This window comes from Falco punctatus (assembly GCF_963210335.1).
Source record: "Falco punctatus genome assembly, chromosome: 1".
In the NCBI taxonomy this organism is placed as follows: domain Eukaryota; kingdom Metazoa; phylum Chordata; class Aves; order Falconiformes; family Falconidae; genus Falco; species Falco punctatus.
The window spans coordinates 51,986,915-52,003,433 of NC_137580.1; the positions used below are offsets into that span (position 1 = coordinate 51,986,915).

General features: G+C 35.9%; 1 protein-coding gene across 1 annotated transcript in view; it reads left to right on the forward strand.

The window, feature by feature from the left end:
- STX18 (syntaxin 18) overlaps nt 1-16,519 on the forward strand; it is a 70,424-nt gene that overhangs the window by 43,005 nt on the left and 10,900 nt on the right. Inside the window, exons 3-7 of the mRNA XM_080381716.1 lie at nt 5,530-5,645; nt 6,726-6,803; nt 6,904-6,970; nt 10,713-10,828; nt 15,230-15,318. Coding sequence (XP_080237842.1) covers nt 5,530-5,645; nt 6,726-6,803; nt 6,904-6,970; nt 10,713-10,828; nt 15,230-15,318 — 466 coding nt within the window. The remainder of the gene's footprint in view (nt 1-5,529; nt 5,646-6,725; nt 6,804-6,903; nt 6,971-10,712; nt 10,829-15,229; nt 15,319-16,519) is intronic.

Here is a 16,519-nt window from a genome sequence, read left to right on the forward strand (position 1 = left end):
TATTTTGTACACCAGCAGAAAGAGTTACTAATTCCAAAACCTGATGTAACACCTTCATCAGCTCTGGTTCCTTGTGCTTTGCCAGCAAAACAGGATCTTAGAAATGATAGGCTGGAAGGAGCATGGTTGACACATTAGAAAATAGAATGACTAGGTCATTCTCCCACCATGTTTTGCTTGCTTTTAAATACTTTTTTTCAGTGGAGATCCTTCTTCTTTTTCCTGTTTCCTTATCTTTATCCTGTTTCCCTATACTAGAATATTTTTTTTTTTTTTACACTAACTTACTTCGGTAACACCTCAGTCTCTTCTAGAATCAACAATTACAGTATCTTTGGTTTCTCACAGGTGTTCTCTTCAACCTTTGATTGCACTTTTTCCTCTCCTTCAGACACTGTCCCAGTTGCTGTTGCAGTGAGGTGCTGAAACGAAACAAAAACTCCAGCTGAGGCCTTGCCCAAAGCTAAGGATAGCAGAAAGATCACCTTAAATTTGTAATGGATTATGCTACTGCATTTATGCATCCCATTGTAATGATGACTTTTTATGCAATAACATGTTGTTATGTTTGGGTTATGACCTAATTATGATCCCAGATGACTTTCTGGAGAACTAGTCCCTCATCAGTTGTTCCTCATTCTCTGTGGGTTCAGATAATTGTTCCTGCTGCAACAAAGAGCCTCTGACCGTGCCTTATTCAAATTCTTCATGTCATTTCTCCAAGTTGGCAGTATTGTTTTGATTTGAAGTCTAGTTCTCTTGATACAGTTTTAAATTGCTTAGCTTTTATGCCTTTGCAAATTTCGTGAGTTTATACTCCAGTCTAGTGTCTGAGTTGTTAGTGAAGTTATTAGTGTCGTGAAGTTATTAGTGTCAGATTCACAAGAAACTCCCAGGAACACAACTCTGTGTGTCCTTCTGTTTTGATATATAACTACTCCGAGTCCAGCTATTCAGTTTCACATCTGTATGGTGCTTGTTTCTTTTAATGCATTTATTCACTGGTAGCTTCTGAGAATGTCACGTGAGATGGTAACAAAAGCCACGCTATAGAGAAGGTATATAGCAATGATAGCTTTTCATCCATCCATAAGACCTGTTAACTGCATCCCAGAACTAAATTATACTGCATATGACTTATTCTTGATACATCTGATAATACTGGTTTTGTTGTTTCCTAAGCACTTAAAAATTGTTTGATTATTTGTTCCTATATTTTCCTAGGCCGAGTGGTCTGTAAGTCCTCTGCTTTTTTTTTTCCTCTTTAAACGTATTTTTTAAAGATAGTTGCTACACTTGACCTTTCCATCAACCTAGGACTTGCTTATTCTCCCCTAGTTCTGGGCAGTGAGGATGCAACCTTTTATTTGATGCATTACTTGTTTTATTCCCGGGCCTCTTCTCTTTCTGCATGCTATAGGGATGTACGTACACCCTGGGCTTTTTTGAAGGTCAGTTAGTTCCCTTCAGGAGCACACCTTTGGCTTACAAACAGGAGGGATATATACTTCATCAAGTTTACCTTCAGCATTACCCCAGGAGGCACTGCACCTTGAGGTACACTCATGCCATAACCTTGTTCGCCTAGCACTCTTTCTCATACACTATTCACTCAGCATGCTGTTATTAATATATCTTCTGACACTTGTTATTATTGATGAAAATATCAACAAATAATTATGATTTATTTTTTTTGTTAATGGCAGAGGTAGTAAATTGGGCCCTGATGATTTAGCAGCAGTAAGCTAAAGGGAATAGTAACTGCAGCTTAGAAGTGATCTTTGTGATGAAACTTAACGCAGGGGAGGAAAAAAGGCAATAAACACCTAGAATTTATTCGTACTCTGTGTATAATTCTATTTCTTTACTTAATAACAAGCCAACACCACATTCTTGGGAGTTTCTCATAGTAATATTTGCAGAGCAGGCTCTTGTTATCATTGACATCCCTTGCCAGTTGTGTCTCATGCTGCGCTTGACCCTTTCCTGATTGTGCCCCTACATGCTGTGTTCCTTTAGATTTGTCAGTAGCAATCAGACCTAATTTGCACTTTCTGTATTCTGCTCTTTGTGTTTCAGCTTAGTGATGAGCTTAGAGGTCATGAAGTAGCTAAGATGATCTCTTACTGTATTGCCTATTCTTCCCTTTCACCAAGGGCAGAATTGCAAATTATCATAGTGTAATTTTTATATGAAAACAACTAGTTCACCTGAATTATTTTCTGTTCCTTTTTAGGTTTCCCTTTTCTATGCAATTTACCCTACTAATTTTTCTAGACTACTGAAGTCTGCCTACTTCTTATTCTTCATCCATGTTCTTAAAAGTCACAAATAACCCAAGTTGCCTTCCAGCCTGAGTTTCTCATGAAGCTTTCTCCTATTGATTAGGACAGTTTCCCCCCTTCTCCCCTCTTTATCTGCATGCATTAGCCAGTGTGTGTCTTGGCTAATTCTTCTGACCGCTTCTGAAAAACCTGGTTTGTTTGACCTTTCTTGATTTAGTAATGTATCAGTCCATTGCAGTGATACTGCCGCTCTATTTCCAAGCAGGTATTTGTATCTCTGACATACAGGACACAGCTGGGGTTTTTTGTGTAGTTGGGTTTTGTTCAGTTTTTTCTGTGTTTGTTTTTCCTTGGCCTGTTCTTTTTAGATGAATGGCTCTCTTTTTTCTTTTTTTTTTTTTTTTTTTTTGGTAAGGCTAAAGGATGGTGATTACATGGATTTTTTTGGTATAATCTCCATGTGCAGATTTACTGGGCAGTGCAACAGGGACTTCAGTATCCTGTTAGTACTAGTTGAATGCCACGTGTTTTGACTTAATGGGATGTGATTGTATGACTTCATTCTTGCCTTCCCAAGGAAACTGGGTTTCAAGTATCCTTGCCTCCCAGTGGCTTGACCAGCTCTTGTTCAGAAGTGCTGGTCCGAACACTATGTAAGTTGTAAGCAGTTATAAAAGGAAAAGTATTTTATTTCTTGTTTACTGGATTAAGCAGCATTTTGCGACCTTTGAAGCTGTGAAACTCCTATTTAAGAATTCGATCTACCATATTTTTGTATTGGCAACTATGAAAAGCAACTGAGCAACTTGTTTCCCAATGTTGTTGCAGTTATCTTCAGTGTGTCACTATATTACTACTAGTTGCACTGTTAGTAAAAAATAAAGCATGCTTGAGGCAGTTTTTGTATATGTATTTCTAATTCTGATTTAAAAGGAAATTCTTGTTTGCGTTTTGTAATCTTTATTTTGCCCTGTAATGTTAAAAAGTGCATGGAAAGCATAGAACTCTGCAAATACCACAAAGCTGGATAGGGTACAAGAACATAGACATATAAAGACAAGAACTTTATACTCTGTTCAGTAGCAGCCCAGCCAGAACTTACTGTAATCTGAAATAGAGTGGAGACTTTTTTGCTTCATCAGGGGGCCATCATGAAACTGTTACTCCACCCTCATTTTCCATCTGAATCTCTGTGCGTTAACATGCTCAAGTAACTCTCTAGGCAGGGCTCGCTGAACAATGTTATGCATTATCCCATACCAGATGATGTTAATCTTTCTGTCTGGGCCTGTGTGGAGATGGATGTAGGAATGGATTTTCTGGCTTTACACATGCTGAGAACTTGTTTATGCCACAGACTAATAATAAAAAGCCCCATCTATTTAAGCTGTGTCAAGGGAGTGGGAGAGAGGACTGTCCTAATATATTTAACAATATGACTTATCTTACATTGCAAATGTAACTATCAATATATCATCGTAACCAGGCTGTGGAAAGCCTCTCCATCAGATGTCTCTAAAATGAGACAATTTCAAATATTTCATCATTCAGAAGCTGCTTTCTCAGAGAGTGCAAATTGGAGTTACAGCTTAGAAGACCACTGATTACAGCTGTAATAGGGTGTTTGCCACAAATTTATGAAGCTGTCTGGCCTGACCAAAGGAGAGCAGTTCAGCTAGTACAGTATAAATGGAAACACCATATATGGCTGCTTTTCTGCAAGTTTCCTGTAAGTTATAAAAAAATAACTTTATAAGAGCTAGAATAGTTTTAACTGCTGGGGGAGCCCTGATATTTCGATGTCAAATGCATGCCAGTGTTGGAAAGAAGGAAATAAAACAATAGACTATTACTTCATTGCTTCTACTTAGTTTTCCATACTGTTTGCTGGCTAATCTGTGCTTGTGCACTAGCTGGCCAGTAAGCAGAAAGTAATTTTCAGGCCACGTGAACCATGTGCTGCTTTTTTCATGTGCAGCCAGTCACATGGGATGGGAATGAAGACATTTTGGTATAATACTAGGGGACGTTAAGAGTACACTTCAAACATGGAGGAGATCTGGGAGACCCATGCTGACAGTACATTGCAGATGCAGGAAGGCATTGGTGGTTTTGTATGTGATGAGAGATGGTGAGGTTGAGGTGATGTGAATTGATTGTAGGCATTCCTGTGGCAGGGATTGTAGCAGTTGCAGGGAAGAGTTGGCATTATTACAGTGAAGCATGTAAGAGATCTATCTCTAAGGTTATCAGGCTAGCTTTGCAAATTGAAGATCCCTTCTTTTTGCTTGTGTTACTGCATTAATATAGTTGCATTATACATACCTTGAAGAAGTGGGGAAACTTTCATGTACAAATAAAAATCTAAATTAAAATGGGAGTATAAGTTAAGGTTTTCTTTCCTTTTTAAAAAAGCAAATATAGTAGGCTGTGATAACTGTGTCATCAGGAAACTCAAGATAAACATAGGATAAGCTGCTGTAGCAAAATTCTATCATCCTGTCATCTGTGGCTGTGGAGATGCTGTTAAATACCTATATATAGTATGCTTTTCTGGTGGTTATCTACAATATGTTGATATTTTACTGACAGGCCTCCCATTTTTATTAGTTTGGTAACAAAAAGATATATCAATCCTATCTAGAAACTATTAAATACATAATGTATAATCTAAAATAGAAGTAAACAACAGGAACAGGTTTTAGTCAATCTTACCATTCACTTGATATTAAATATGTGCATTATTTTCCAGTATTAATCTTTACTCTGGTTTGGATTCACAGCTTTCATAGTATATCTACTATAAAAATGAACCCGAGAATTCTAGGATAACGAAAACGTATTTAAATGAAATAAGCTCCAATATTTTGTACTTCTTTCAACATTCAAGCTGTTCTTTTATCCTACTTGTTTTTGTGTTTTTAGAATTGAAATACAGAATATTGAGACCAATGATACATTTTCTAGCTGTATTTTCTCCTTATCTGCTCAGTATTTGAAAATGTATGAGATTATAGGATATATTGCTTTTTCTACATCTTTTACTTGTCAAAAATGTTTTTAAAACCTTTCAGCTTTATAGAAGTGGCATTTTAATCATTGATGGTTATTGTACTTTCTACTACTAGTGTGAACATCCACATTGAAAAGTTTCTGTGGAGGTGGTGAATGAGAAGGTCTAAGATGTGTACTCATGGTTTTTATGTTGGGGATTTCTTAAGTGACAGTTTGTCTTGTTTCTCAGCCATATTATGTCTGAATATGTGAGGATGACAGATACAGAGCGTGATCAGATAGATCAAGATGCTCAGGTATTTATGAGGACGTGTGCTGATGCCATTCATCTGCTGAGAACTGAAGGTAAACTGCACAACTCTTAAATGTCTTTTCTTAAAAGGCTAATATATAATGCTGAATATTGCATGGTGAATCTGAAATGCTTTTGGAAAGAGATGGGTGAAGTCTCATTGGTGTTTTGTTTGCATCTGTGTAATCCCATTGGCGAATTAGTAGTGTACTTTAATGTTAGTAGAAGGAGAAGCCAGAACACAGAATTTTATTTATTTGTTCAGATACACTAATTAGCAAGTGTTAAAAAGGTAGTCTTTAATATGTACTATTTCAATAGTAATTTAACACTGTGACACAGAGGCCTGAACCAAAGCTCACTAAATGTCTCTTTCTAGCTTGTCCACCTGTAAAGGTATTACAAGTATAATCTTTCCATGTTTGAGATAACTAATTAACTTTAACAGACTTCTGGTAAAGTAACAGTGTTTTGGACAGCTTGAGTGTGGGATCCTACTTTTACAATACTTTAGAGAGAACTTCTGTTTTGCCATTTTCAAGTTGTTTTGCTCTGTGTGTGTATCTCAATATAATAAAGATGTTCATCAGCTTTAAAATGCCATCTAAACATAGTTGTAGCATTATTCAGAATAACTGAAAGTCATGCAGGGAAATTACATAGTATCAAAATAAGAAATATTAATATATGTGAATTAAAAGGATGCTTGACACAATAAATCCCAAAGGTTTCCACATAGTCTGCACACTGAAGGATTTAAAATGTTAAATGTTCAATATTTTAAGCAAGATAAATCTCTAGATCTCTTCTGCTGTGTTAGCTTGTTGACATCTATTCTTGTTTAGAAATGTAATTGACGTAATATGACTCAGTGGCATGTATAACAAGTCAATAACATAAATATTGTAAGACACAGGTTTTTTCAGCTTTTGGGTTGTTGTAGTGATTTGCTGTTGTAATGACAGGTTTTACAGAACCTGTATTTAAATATAGCTATGTTTAAAATAAATACGGATACATAACATATATAAAAAGTTAATAGGCTCTTGAATATAGCTTGCATATCAACTGAAAACTTCAGTGCAATTCAGTAAAAAGTTAAAAGATTGTGTTATTTTTCTTTTTTATGTCAGCACACAAGGGTGTCCAGTCTGCTCAAGTAAAAGAACACAGATCGGCTGTCTTGGACTTCATTGAAGATTACTTAAAAAGTACTTAGTATTTATTAAATAGTTAAAAATGAATTATTGTATTTTCCAAGAAAGAAATGCATTTCTAACCTGAAATTTTGTTTACTGTGATCTTCAACAGGAGTGTGTAAGCTGTATTCTGAACAAAGAGCCATCCGAGTTAAGCGAGTGATAGATAAAAAGAGACTGTGAGTAGTGTCAAAAAATAGTTTAACTGTGCGTTTCATTTGTAGGACATTCAACAAAACTATTATTCATGTTTAGATTCTAGAGAGATTGTTTTAATAGAAATCTGTAGTTGGACAAGCAACTTCTGCTGTCAGCACATGCATTCCAGGGCTCTTAAACACTTCTGGCATGTGACGTTAAGTCTGTAAATGGCAGAGTGCCGATATAGTGTTGTACTTCTCATTTATGGAAGTGAAATCAGTAAAATGTGGGTTAATAAATCTATTTGACTTCTAAAAATGCAACAAAGTATTTTTACGTGTCCCATTAAGTATTACTCTCCATAAAGTATCTTAGAATGAAGTCCTGCATATTGGTAATATGTCTCAAGGATGCTATTTAGGATACTGTCTACTTAGGTACACAAGGGATGTTCGCTTTACTCTCCCATTCTCATTCTTTTTTATAGATATATAGATAGATAATTTTTTATTAAGCCACTGTCTTTCTGCTAAAGCAAGTGAATATATTGTGAATAACAGCTTCTTGAGATGGCAAGTCTTCATGGCAAGTGGAAAAAATAAGTCTTGAATGTATCTTTTTAACTGAAACAAAAGAGTTTTTGCTTCCTATCATGGCATGCATTCAGGCTGCTAACGTTGAGGTGAAAATATCTAGGAGAAGTTAAAGATGATGTGCTTGCTGCCTTTTTGGGCTGGGTTTTTTTGTTAGTTTGTTTGGTTTTTTTGTCATGTATCAAGAAACATACTTTTACAGTTTCTTTCTGCACACTCCTAGGTATAAGAATGATAGGGAGAGTGAACACGTTTGCAATTTACTTAATACCTGAAAGGCTTTCCATGTCTTCTCAATCTGCATTATCTAAATACTAACCTTGAGTTCTATTATGTACATTTTAAAAATAACAAAATCTAGAACATAAATAAATTCTTGAATGTGTTTTCAAGGCTTGACAATGCTTCTTTATCAGTTTGGTGTTTGGCTCAATCAGCTATTTACATTGAAACTAGAGAGATGTTTTCAGAAGTCCGTAAGTACATTTTATTTGGAGTGATTCAGCATGATTAAGCACAATTAGATTCACTCAGATATATCCTCCTGAGACATAAATAGTAGTATAAGCCAAAACCAGGTAAACAAAATACCCCAAACCAGTTCTGAAATTTGGTAAGAATTAATGAGAGAAAAGTGAGGCATTGGTATTTTTGTAACTCTCGTAACTTTTCAGGAAAAGCGTACAGAAACAAACTGTGTGGTATTTTGTCATGTGTAAAATACATAACCTTATCAGTATTCTTCACACTGAAGGACTTCAAAGAAAGATGGCATGGTTCCTGCAGTTACAGAGTTGGCTTAACAAATACCAGCTCTTCTGTTTGTTGTACTCTTATATTATTGTTTCCATGTGAAATCCTAGATTCAAGATTTACCAGATAACTAAACAGAGAAAATGACTCAATTTGATGTATGCTAAACATGAAGCAATGAAAAGCTATTTCAGAAGTTAGAATGCCACTTAAATAAAGAGCAATGAGGCATTAAAAAATAACCCAGAAGATGCAGTCCTTCTATGGAATACTGGACTACCACCTCTTTGCCTCTATCTACAGACATAAGAACTAGAAGACAGATGTTGACCAGGTGGAGTCTGTATGCATTGCAGATGTGATATAATGGCTAAATTGTCATTTGGATTAAAATTCAATTTAAATAAATCATGGGGCATAAACCAATTTTTATGATGACTTGAAGAAGAATTGTCTTTTTTCATATGCCTTCAACGAGCTATTTGTAATTTCCCCAAGGATTTCAGGAGATGCTTTATGTGGTAATAAGATCATGTTCCATCACTTAAAAGAACTAGGCATTCTTTAAATAGTGCACCCCAGGCATTTTGTTAGTTTTTAATTGAAAACTTAATACATTAGCATACTGTGCAAACTAAGGACAACAAACAATAAAGGAATACATTTCTTTAAAAGTAAATTAATCCTAGTGCAGATCATCTTTCCTGCAATTCAGTCAATTTAAAATATGTGCATATGAGACAATATTGAAAGGTTTGCAATAGAAATATACTTCATCATGTTTCCTTTTATATTGATCACCATTCTAAGCTCTTCAGCAAATTACCTGAGTGTTACAGTTTTCTTATGCAAGTTGCTTTTGTGTGTTTAGTCATATTTTTTGATCAAAAAGTTCTGCCAATTACGTAGAACTAGTTCCCCAGAACGAAAAGGTAAGAAATGGAAGCACAAACAGTTTTTTTTTTCTGTAAAGGTACTTCTTTTGTGATTTTCAGGTTTTATATTTATTGATATTCAAAATTATATTTCATTTCAATTGTAAACCTATTTTTCCATTAGAATATTTTGTGACTTACGGATGCAGTTACTCAAGCTGGTATTTTTATTATTTGGGGAATTGGTGTTTTATTAGCATCAGAACTGTTATTTGAACTGCATGGACATCCAGATAAGTCTGTTTTTTCCCTTGTTATTAGGCAAATTTAGGACTTGAGAGGGAGTAGGTGAGAGAAGAGTTCTTATTTGTAAAATTGCCAAAAGCCCAGTACTTGCAGAGTTTTTAGAACTAAGAAACGTTTCCCATTACTGTTTTTCTTGTTTAAATAGCATAGTCACTCAGTGATGACTAATGCATTATATTCTGGTTTTTCTCAGAATTTTCTAATTATGCGTTAGAGTTTAGACACAATATAAAGGAGGAAAGGAACACAAAATGCAATACCTTCCTTTAAGCAGCAGGGGAAGATTCCAGATCTTAATGAGATTAACTGTTGATTATATTTGAGAGGGGAGGAAGTGGTGAAGGTGGTACAGCAGGTGATTCACCTCATTGCTTTTTGATTTTTTGTTCTTTAGCTTCTCTAACAGCATAACTGCCAAGTATTAACTGTCTACTACATAGTAGTTATAGAATTCACTGTAGACAACAACAAACCACATAAGTTTAGTGGGAAAAAATGTTGCCACTAACTTCTAAACTTTTTTTTTATGTCATAATGAAACATACTTGACAAGTTTAATACATAATCACTGAATATGCTTCTGATTTTTTGCATTGCCTTTGTATTAAAATTACATAGCAGGGACTTAAATGTAGTATGTATCTGTCCACTGCATACGTTTTTTCTTTCCCTTGCTTCTAAATGGTCTGTTTAGTGCTCTGGCAGCCAAGGTAAGGATCACTGTCATCCTGGTTAAACTACTCTTTCAACCTAGTTAAATAAAAATACTTGTTTCAGGAAAAAGCTAATTCTGTTGTATTTTTTTACTTTTCCTTTAATATAACTGACAATATAAAGTTGTAATTATTACTTGGAAAAAATGAAGTAGTGGTGTTGGCTATTCCTACTAAAAAGAATTTTCAGTATGACCAAAATGCTGTTGGTTGGGTTTTTAAAAAAAATATATATACAGTAATACAGGGTTTTTTAAAAGATATTTCATAAAATGTGTGTGTTTTTATGCTATAGCATTCAAAATTCTCCTCAACTGTGAACATGTACTGTGTTCTGTTCAGGAGTACTACTCATGCTTTCTTCGCTTTTGTGATAGTATTCCAGTGAAAGTTGCTAAGTATAATTTGTATCTTGACTGGGAAATCTTTAATGTGAAGTTTGCAAAAGTTCATGTCAAATGTAATAATCTGTGGTTGTTCTCATTTTAGAGCAATTCAGCTGTGTAATACCAGTTAAACTGTAGGCTCTTTTGCTTCTAGATCCAGGCTTGAACCTGAGCAGAGCAACGTGTCCACATCACCTCTTTCCCCTGAAAAATCTTCACTGAATCCTTTCGATGATTCTGAAGAAAAACTTTCTGCTGAGGAGACCAAAGGTAAAAATAAAATGTAGTTAAATTTTACTTTTTGTGGTAAGGCCTGTCTGGTCAATAGTACTTCCTTCCCATTACAAGGGCCTGTACCTGTGACTTGCACCTTCTCTATTTTCATCTTCTGTTAGTTGATCAGGCTTTTTTGAAGCATATTGTGAGGCTGAGAAAGCAAAATCTTAAACTTTTTTATATGCCTTTTCCAACCAGCTAAAAAAGTTTTAGGCCTTGCTAGATTCCTCATCCTCTCAAACTCTGTGTGAACTCTTCCATTTTTATTTTTATCGGTATCCATCTACTTACATATCTTCTCAAATCTGTCTGATTTTTTTCCACGTTCCTGTCACTGATGGCAAGGAATTGGAAAGTAGCTCAGTGACTTTCTGGGAACATTTTCTAGTGTTTAAGCACAGAGACCTTGAGTTGGACACTCCTATGGTATGAACCCAAAGGTAGAATACGGTCATAGAGGGGAGCTTAGTGGCTGGCCAGATCCAGTAGTTTTGGGGATGATCTCCACAGCATTGAGTGTCCCTGCTGGAAGGATTGCATCTCATCTTTCCGTGGGTAGGGGGCAGCCAGAAATCCAAAGCAGTATCTCTGACCCCACTGTCAATAGCAGGTGCTGTTCTTGACAGAACTTGTTGAACATCACTTCTGATTCCTTGGTGGCCTGCTTCTGAGGTTGAGCAATATTAAGTCCCTTCTGTTGGCCATTTCGGTTTGTCCTGGGATGCATACGCTGGCAGAACTTTGTTGCAGAGTGCATTTTGGAGTATCACCGCTATGCAGATAATTTCAGGTTTCATACCTAAAGAGAAGAATCTTGTTCTGTGATTCTGGAGTTGCTTTCCCTGGCTTGAGTTCCCCTGCTTGTGCTGTCTAGAAGAGTCAAAGGTACCCTGTGATATACCATGTGTAATTTTGCTTTTTTGAGAGAGAAACAAAAACTGTGTGAAATGTGACATTACATTAGCATAGTACTTCATCAAGATAGAAGAAACCTGCTGGATAGCCATATTATTCTGATAATTGGTTATTGTTTCTTTGGTGATTTTTGTTAAAAAAGTAAAGTTCTTGGGGTTGGTGACTTTAGGGCCATACAAAGACTGGATTCATGTGAAGTGGGTACTCCATTTCTAGGTGAAGACTCTTAATACTGAATTGCCTCACAGTGTGCAAGTGGTTTCATTTTCTGATAGGGCATTGCTTATCTTCCTAACCAGTTTGTACTTCTGCAGCCCTATCACTATGCTCCCTGCTGCTGCCAACCCCCCCACCCCCCTGAATTTATTGTAAGAAGTGAAGGTTTTGATTATGTGTCATTTCTAGTGCTTACTACTTTTTTTATAGTATGTCTTAAGTGATGCAGCACACAGGCACATAGATGAGTTTCACCTTGGCATGTTATCAGTGTTTTGCAGCTGTGAGCAAGTACCAGCAGAGAAACAGCCGTGTAGTAGCATCTTCACTGGCCTGTGCTCTTCCTTGTTGCTGAATGTCTCTGCAGTCTCTGGACGTGTGCACTCCCACACATAGTGTCGTAATTTTTAGCTCCAAAAATCTGTGCCACACTGTGGAAAATGCTGTTCTTTGATTGCCTTGGGCACAGCAAACCACTGCAATAAACAGAAATGAAACTTTGTTTATTGCATGTTAATTTTGATTACTCCAGTTTTTGCTTTTATTAGTTTATGCTTTAAATTTTACAAGAAAGTAGGGGTCTGTCACATATGTGATGCTGATGCAGTACTTATGAGGGATTCCTGAATAGTCTTTGAGAAGACTATGAAACGTGTATATCAGAATAAATCTGTCTGAAACAGTTTGTAAATACGCAAAGCCTGTGGTTCCTCACATAAGGGTAAGTGTTGGTTGCTGCTGCTTATAGAAATCAGCCTTGTGACTTCGCTGGTAGGTGGTTGTTATAGCATGGAAATAGCGTGAACAAGATGACTAGGAAATGAAGCTCAGTTTAAATCTTAAAGCGTTTGATTAATTATTTTTTTTTAAGTAACTTTTCAAAGTTTTAAGAAACTGGAGAAATTGCCACATTTAGAAGTTACTATTTCATCCTCAGGGTGGTTTAGAGAATGGTGATCATTTGTATTTATGAATTAGCTATCATCAGCATACCTGGGCCCCTTCTGTTAAATATCTCAGCTGTAAAGATAGTTCCAAGAGGAGCTTGTGGCCATGTCCTTAATTTGAATGTTATGACGGACAGCTGAATGTCCTACTCGGTGTGCTGAAGCACAGCTTGGGTTTTGTCTGGTTTTTTTGGCAGAAGCCAAAGCAAAATGTGGTTACTTTTGTTCTGAGGCAAAGCACCTGTTTACATTAGAATTATATTGGACATGCATCATTGCAGCAAAATAGTCTTTCTGGAGGTTGCTTTTGTATGCTGACAGTATTTATTTGCATATTACAAATTTCACATTTAGTTTATGGAAATAAATTCAAATAATGAGTAGCTTTTGAAGTGGTCCACAAGCTTAACAGCTGTCTGTCTCCTTTCAGCTTGGAAAAGGGTTCAGGGGATTGATCATTACTTTGTATCTCTGTCATGTGTTAGCTAATTCTCTTTCTGCAAAAGAAATGGAGTTTGGCTTTAACTGGATGAATTGTAGAAAAGCATTAATGTCAGCTCCATGAAAGCTGCAGAACACCTTTCCCAGTAGCCAAAAGCATCCTGCAGTGACAGGAGGAACCCCAGGGAGGTATGTGTTTCTCACTTAACACTTATCATATTAGCTTATTAGCAACCACATTGGATACAGATGCTGGTTTTTTAACAGTTGTGACAATGCCTGAAAGTAATTGGTTCCTCTGGGATAAAATAGGAATATTTTTTTTCGTTGGCTCCATAAACTAATCATCTTCTTTTCTTTGAGTCCAGTAAATAATCAAAATTTTGATACCTGAACAAGTAAGTTTTGTGTTTCTGTGAAATAGACTTGATGATACCCCATGGAAGACATAGAATTAAATCCTTTCTAAACAATCTTTAAATATATTCTTATTTGTTATTACTTGTAAGAATTTTTTAAAATCTACTATATTCCTTATCCACATCCCTCATTCACAACATTGTCATTATTCGTACATCCTTGTTGGGTTGTTGAGAATATGCATTTATAAAGGAGACGTACACAGTGATACTCCTTTATAATATTTATTTTTCAAGAGTTTTCACAAGTATCATAGTGAAGGATAAAGGGGAAAAATTCTCCTTACAATCCTTTTCATATATTTGTTTATAAATAGGACTGCTCCTTTCTGAGGCTTCCCAAGGCAAGTCAGGATCTGAATGAGGGATGATGCATCAGTTCTGCTTATGCAATTGAAAAAAAATAAGGTTTAGAAGGTTATAACAAAACAAATGAAAATATAAGTTCCTGAAAAAATTGACTGGAATAAATAAAATATCTGAAATCTATGAAAAAGAAAACTAAATCTTTCTGTATTTTAATTTGCTGCCTGGGCATGATAAGTTAATGCAGGTTCAGCTTTGATCTGCTGTGGGGTAGTGCACATCTCCCTTGGGTTTTATAAAAATGTCACAGCCACTGAGGAGAAGAGAGGCCTTCTCAAGAGTGCAGTTGTATCATTAGGATTTTAAACACTGATGCTAGGACAGATTCAGAAACAGTAGGTTCCTGTAGCATAGTTTCTTTTCTTTCTCATTCTGACTTCTTAGTCTATAATCAGAAGTACATAATTAAGCCTAAAAATAAATCTTCCAGAAGGGAATATTCCAGAAATAGCTGTTCAAGATCTGTGCCCAACTCCTGCTAAGGTTTATGTGGATGATTAGCTTTAATCAAAGGGCAAGTACTATGGAAATCAATGAAGCAGCTATGATGTGTACGGGTTAGTTTATGGGATCAGATCAGATTCGTGTTATGTGCAGGAAGGCCCCTTGCACAGTGTGCTGTGGGATTTGCACAGTGCTAGGCAGTTTGAACAGCATGAGGAAACAGTTTGAGAATCTCTTTTTGCTTTTTTGGAAGGTGGTGGTTCTGTCAAGCCTCATTGGAAGGTAATAGTTTGCATATAGGCTGTCATTTTGAAAACAATGTGTTTTCTTCTGTTAAAACACAAATGCTACACTATTTTGTGCCGTAACAAGGCTTAGTGCGATGTGAATTGATTTATACCATTCACTGTCAATATATTAGTGCAACTCTTCATGGTTCAGAAAATTAAACATAATGCATAGACTTTTGTCTCAGTTTGGAAGTTAAAGGTTATTGGTAATTTTGTGCTGTAAATATAGGGTGAATCTCAGTTAGCCACAAATTAAATATAACAATTTCATCATCATTCTGAAATGGATGAAAAATGGTTTTCACCTTACTGTTCAGTGCCCTGCATTGTCTCAAGTATTTGCTGGTTGTTTTACAGACAGGAATTTGCCTGATTCCCAAAGTAATGTTGGATTATGGGGGGACGGCAAAGGTGAAGATGAGCTGTCACCCGAAGAAATACAAATGGTAAGTCTATCTGGTGTCTTATTGTCAATTTTATTATATTTTTATTATATATATTTAAAAATTAATTTTCAACTTTCATTTCATGCAGAATAATACCATAATAAGGTAGACCTTTTGCACATGGCTTCCTGGTTCTTCTGGTAGCAAGTAATATTGAAAATTGCTACAAAATACTTAACATGGAGCCATGAAAGCAGTAATAACTATTTTTCAACAATTGAAATTACCATTGTTTTTAAAATTACAATTACGAATTGCTTTTTTCGTCAGGAAACAATAGTGGTCAAGGCAACATCAGAAAAAGCATTACAAAACTTCTGAAAGAATAAAGAGTTGCACTTCCCCCCCCCCCCCCCCCGCCCGCCCCTTGGAGTATTTCTACAACACACCTTAAATAGTGATTCTATGGAAGTATAGCTATGAAGTTATACTTCATTGTATTCTTTTTTATTTTTTTGGATTATCAAATTAATATTGGTTTACTAGAAGGAATAGCTACAGGCTTTCTGTTACAACAGTATCTCATTAACTTTACCTTTTCTGCATTTCCCTGTTATCAGCACATTTACATATTGTTTGATCCAGTTCTACTTACATTTGAACTGATGCAATACAGAATTTCTGACATGGGAATGATTGCTGACAACCTATCTGTTTAGACTTTTTGATATTCCTAAAATTTATCATTTTGCACATGGCTCCAAATTCTTAGAAAACCTCTCCGCGTTAGCATGCATCTCCTTGTTTTATATAAAGAAAGAAAAACAGATTTATAACTAGCTAGTAGATGTGCAGTTTTTGAAGTGGTGAGCTTTACTAAGGCAGAGGGTCGCTGCAGTATGAATATGTGAAGCTTCCTTGGTAGTGATGAGAGATGTTCCCAAACACAATACTCATCTCTGATGGGAAGTGATGCATAAGCTACACATAATTATGGTATGGTTTGTCAAAGAGAAAAGGTTCTTCAGAGGCTGCTCTTGATGCTCTCATGTTCTTCTCGAGTGCCAGTCTGAAATCTAAAGGATTACTCCTGCTTTCTGTTTTCTTGTTGAAGAGAATTCTTTATATATTTTCATTCTTCTGTGTTTAGGCACAATATTATTAGCCCCCTTGCTGTAAGCTTCCAGAGAATCAGGAGGAAACAAGCATCAGAAGTGATGGCTCTGACAGGGCTTACTAATAAATGACTACTAAATGTTGG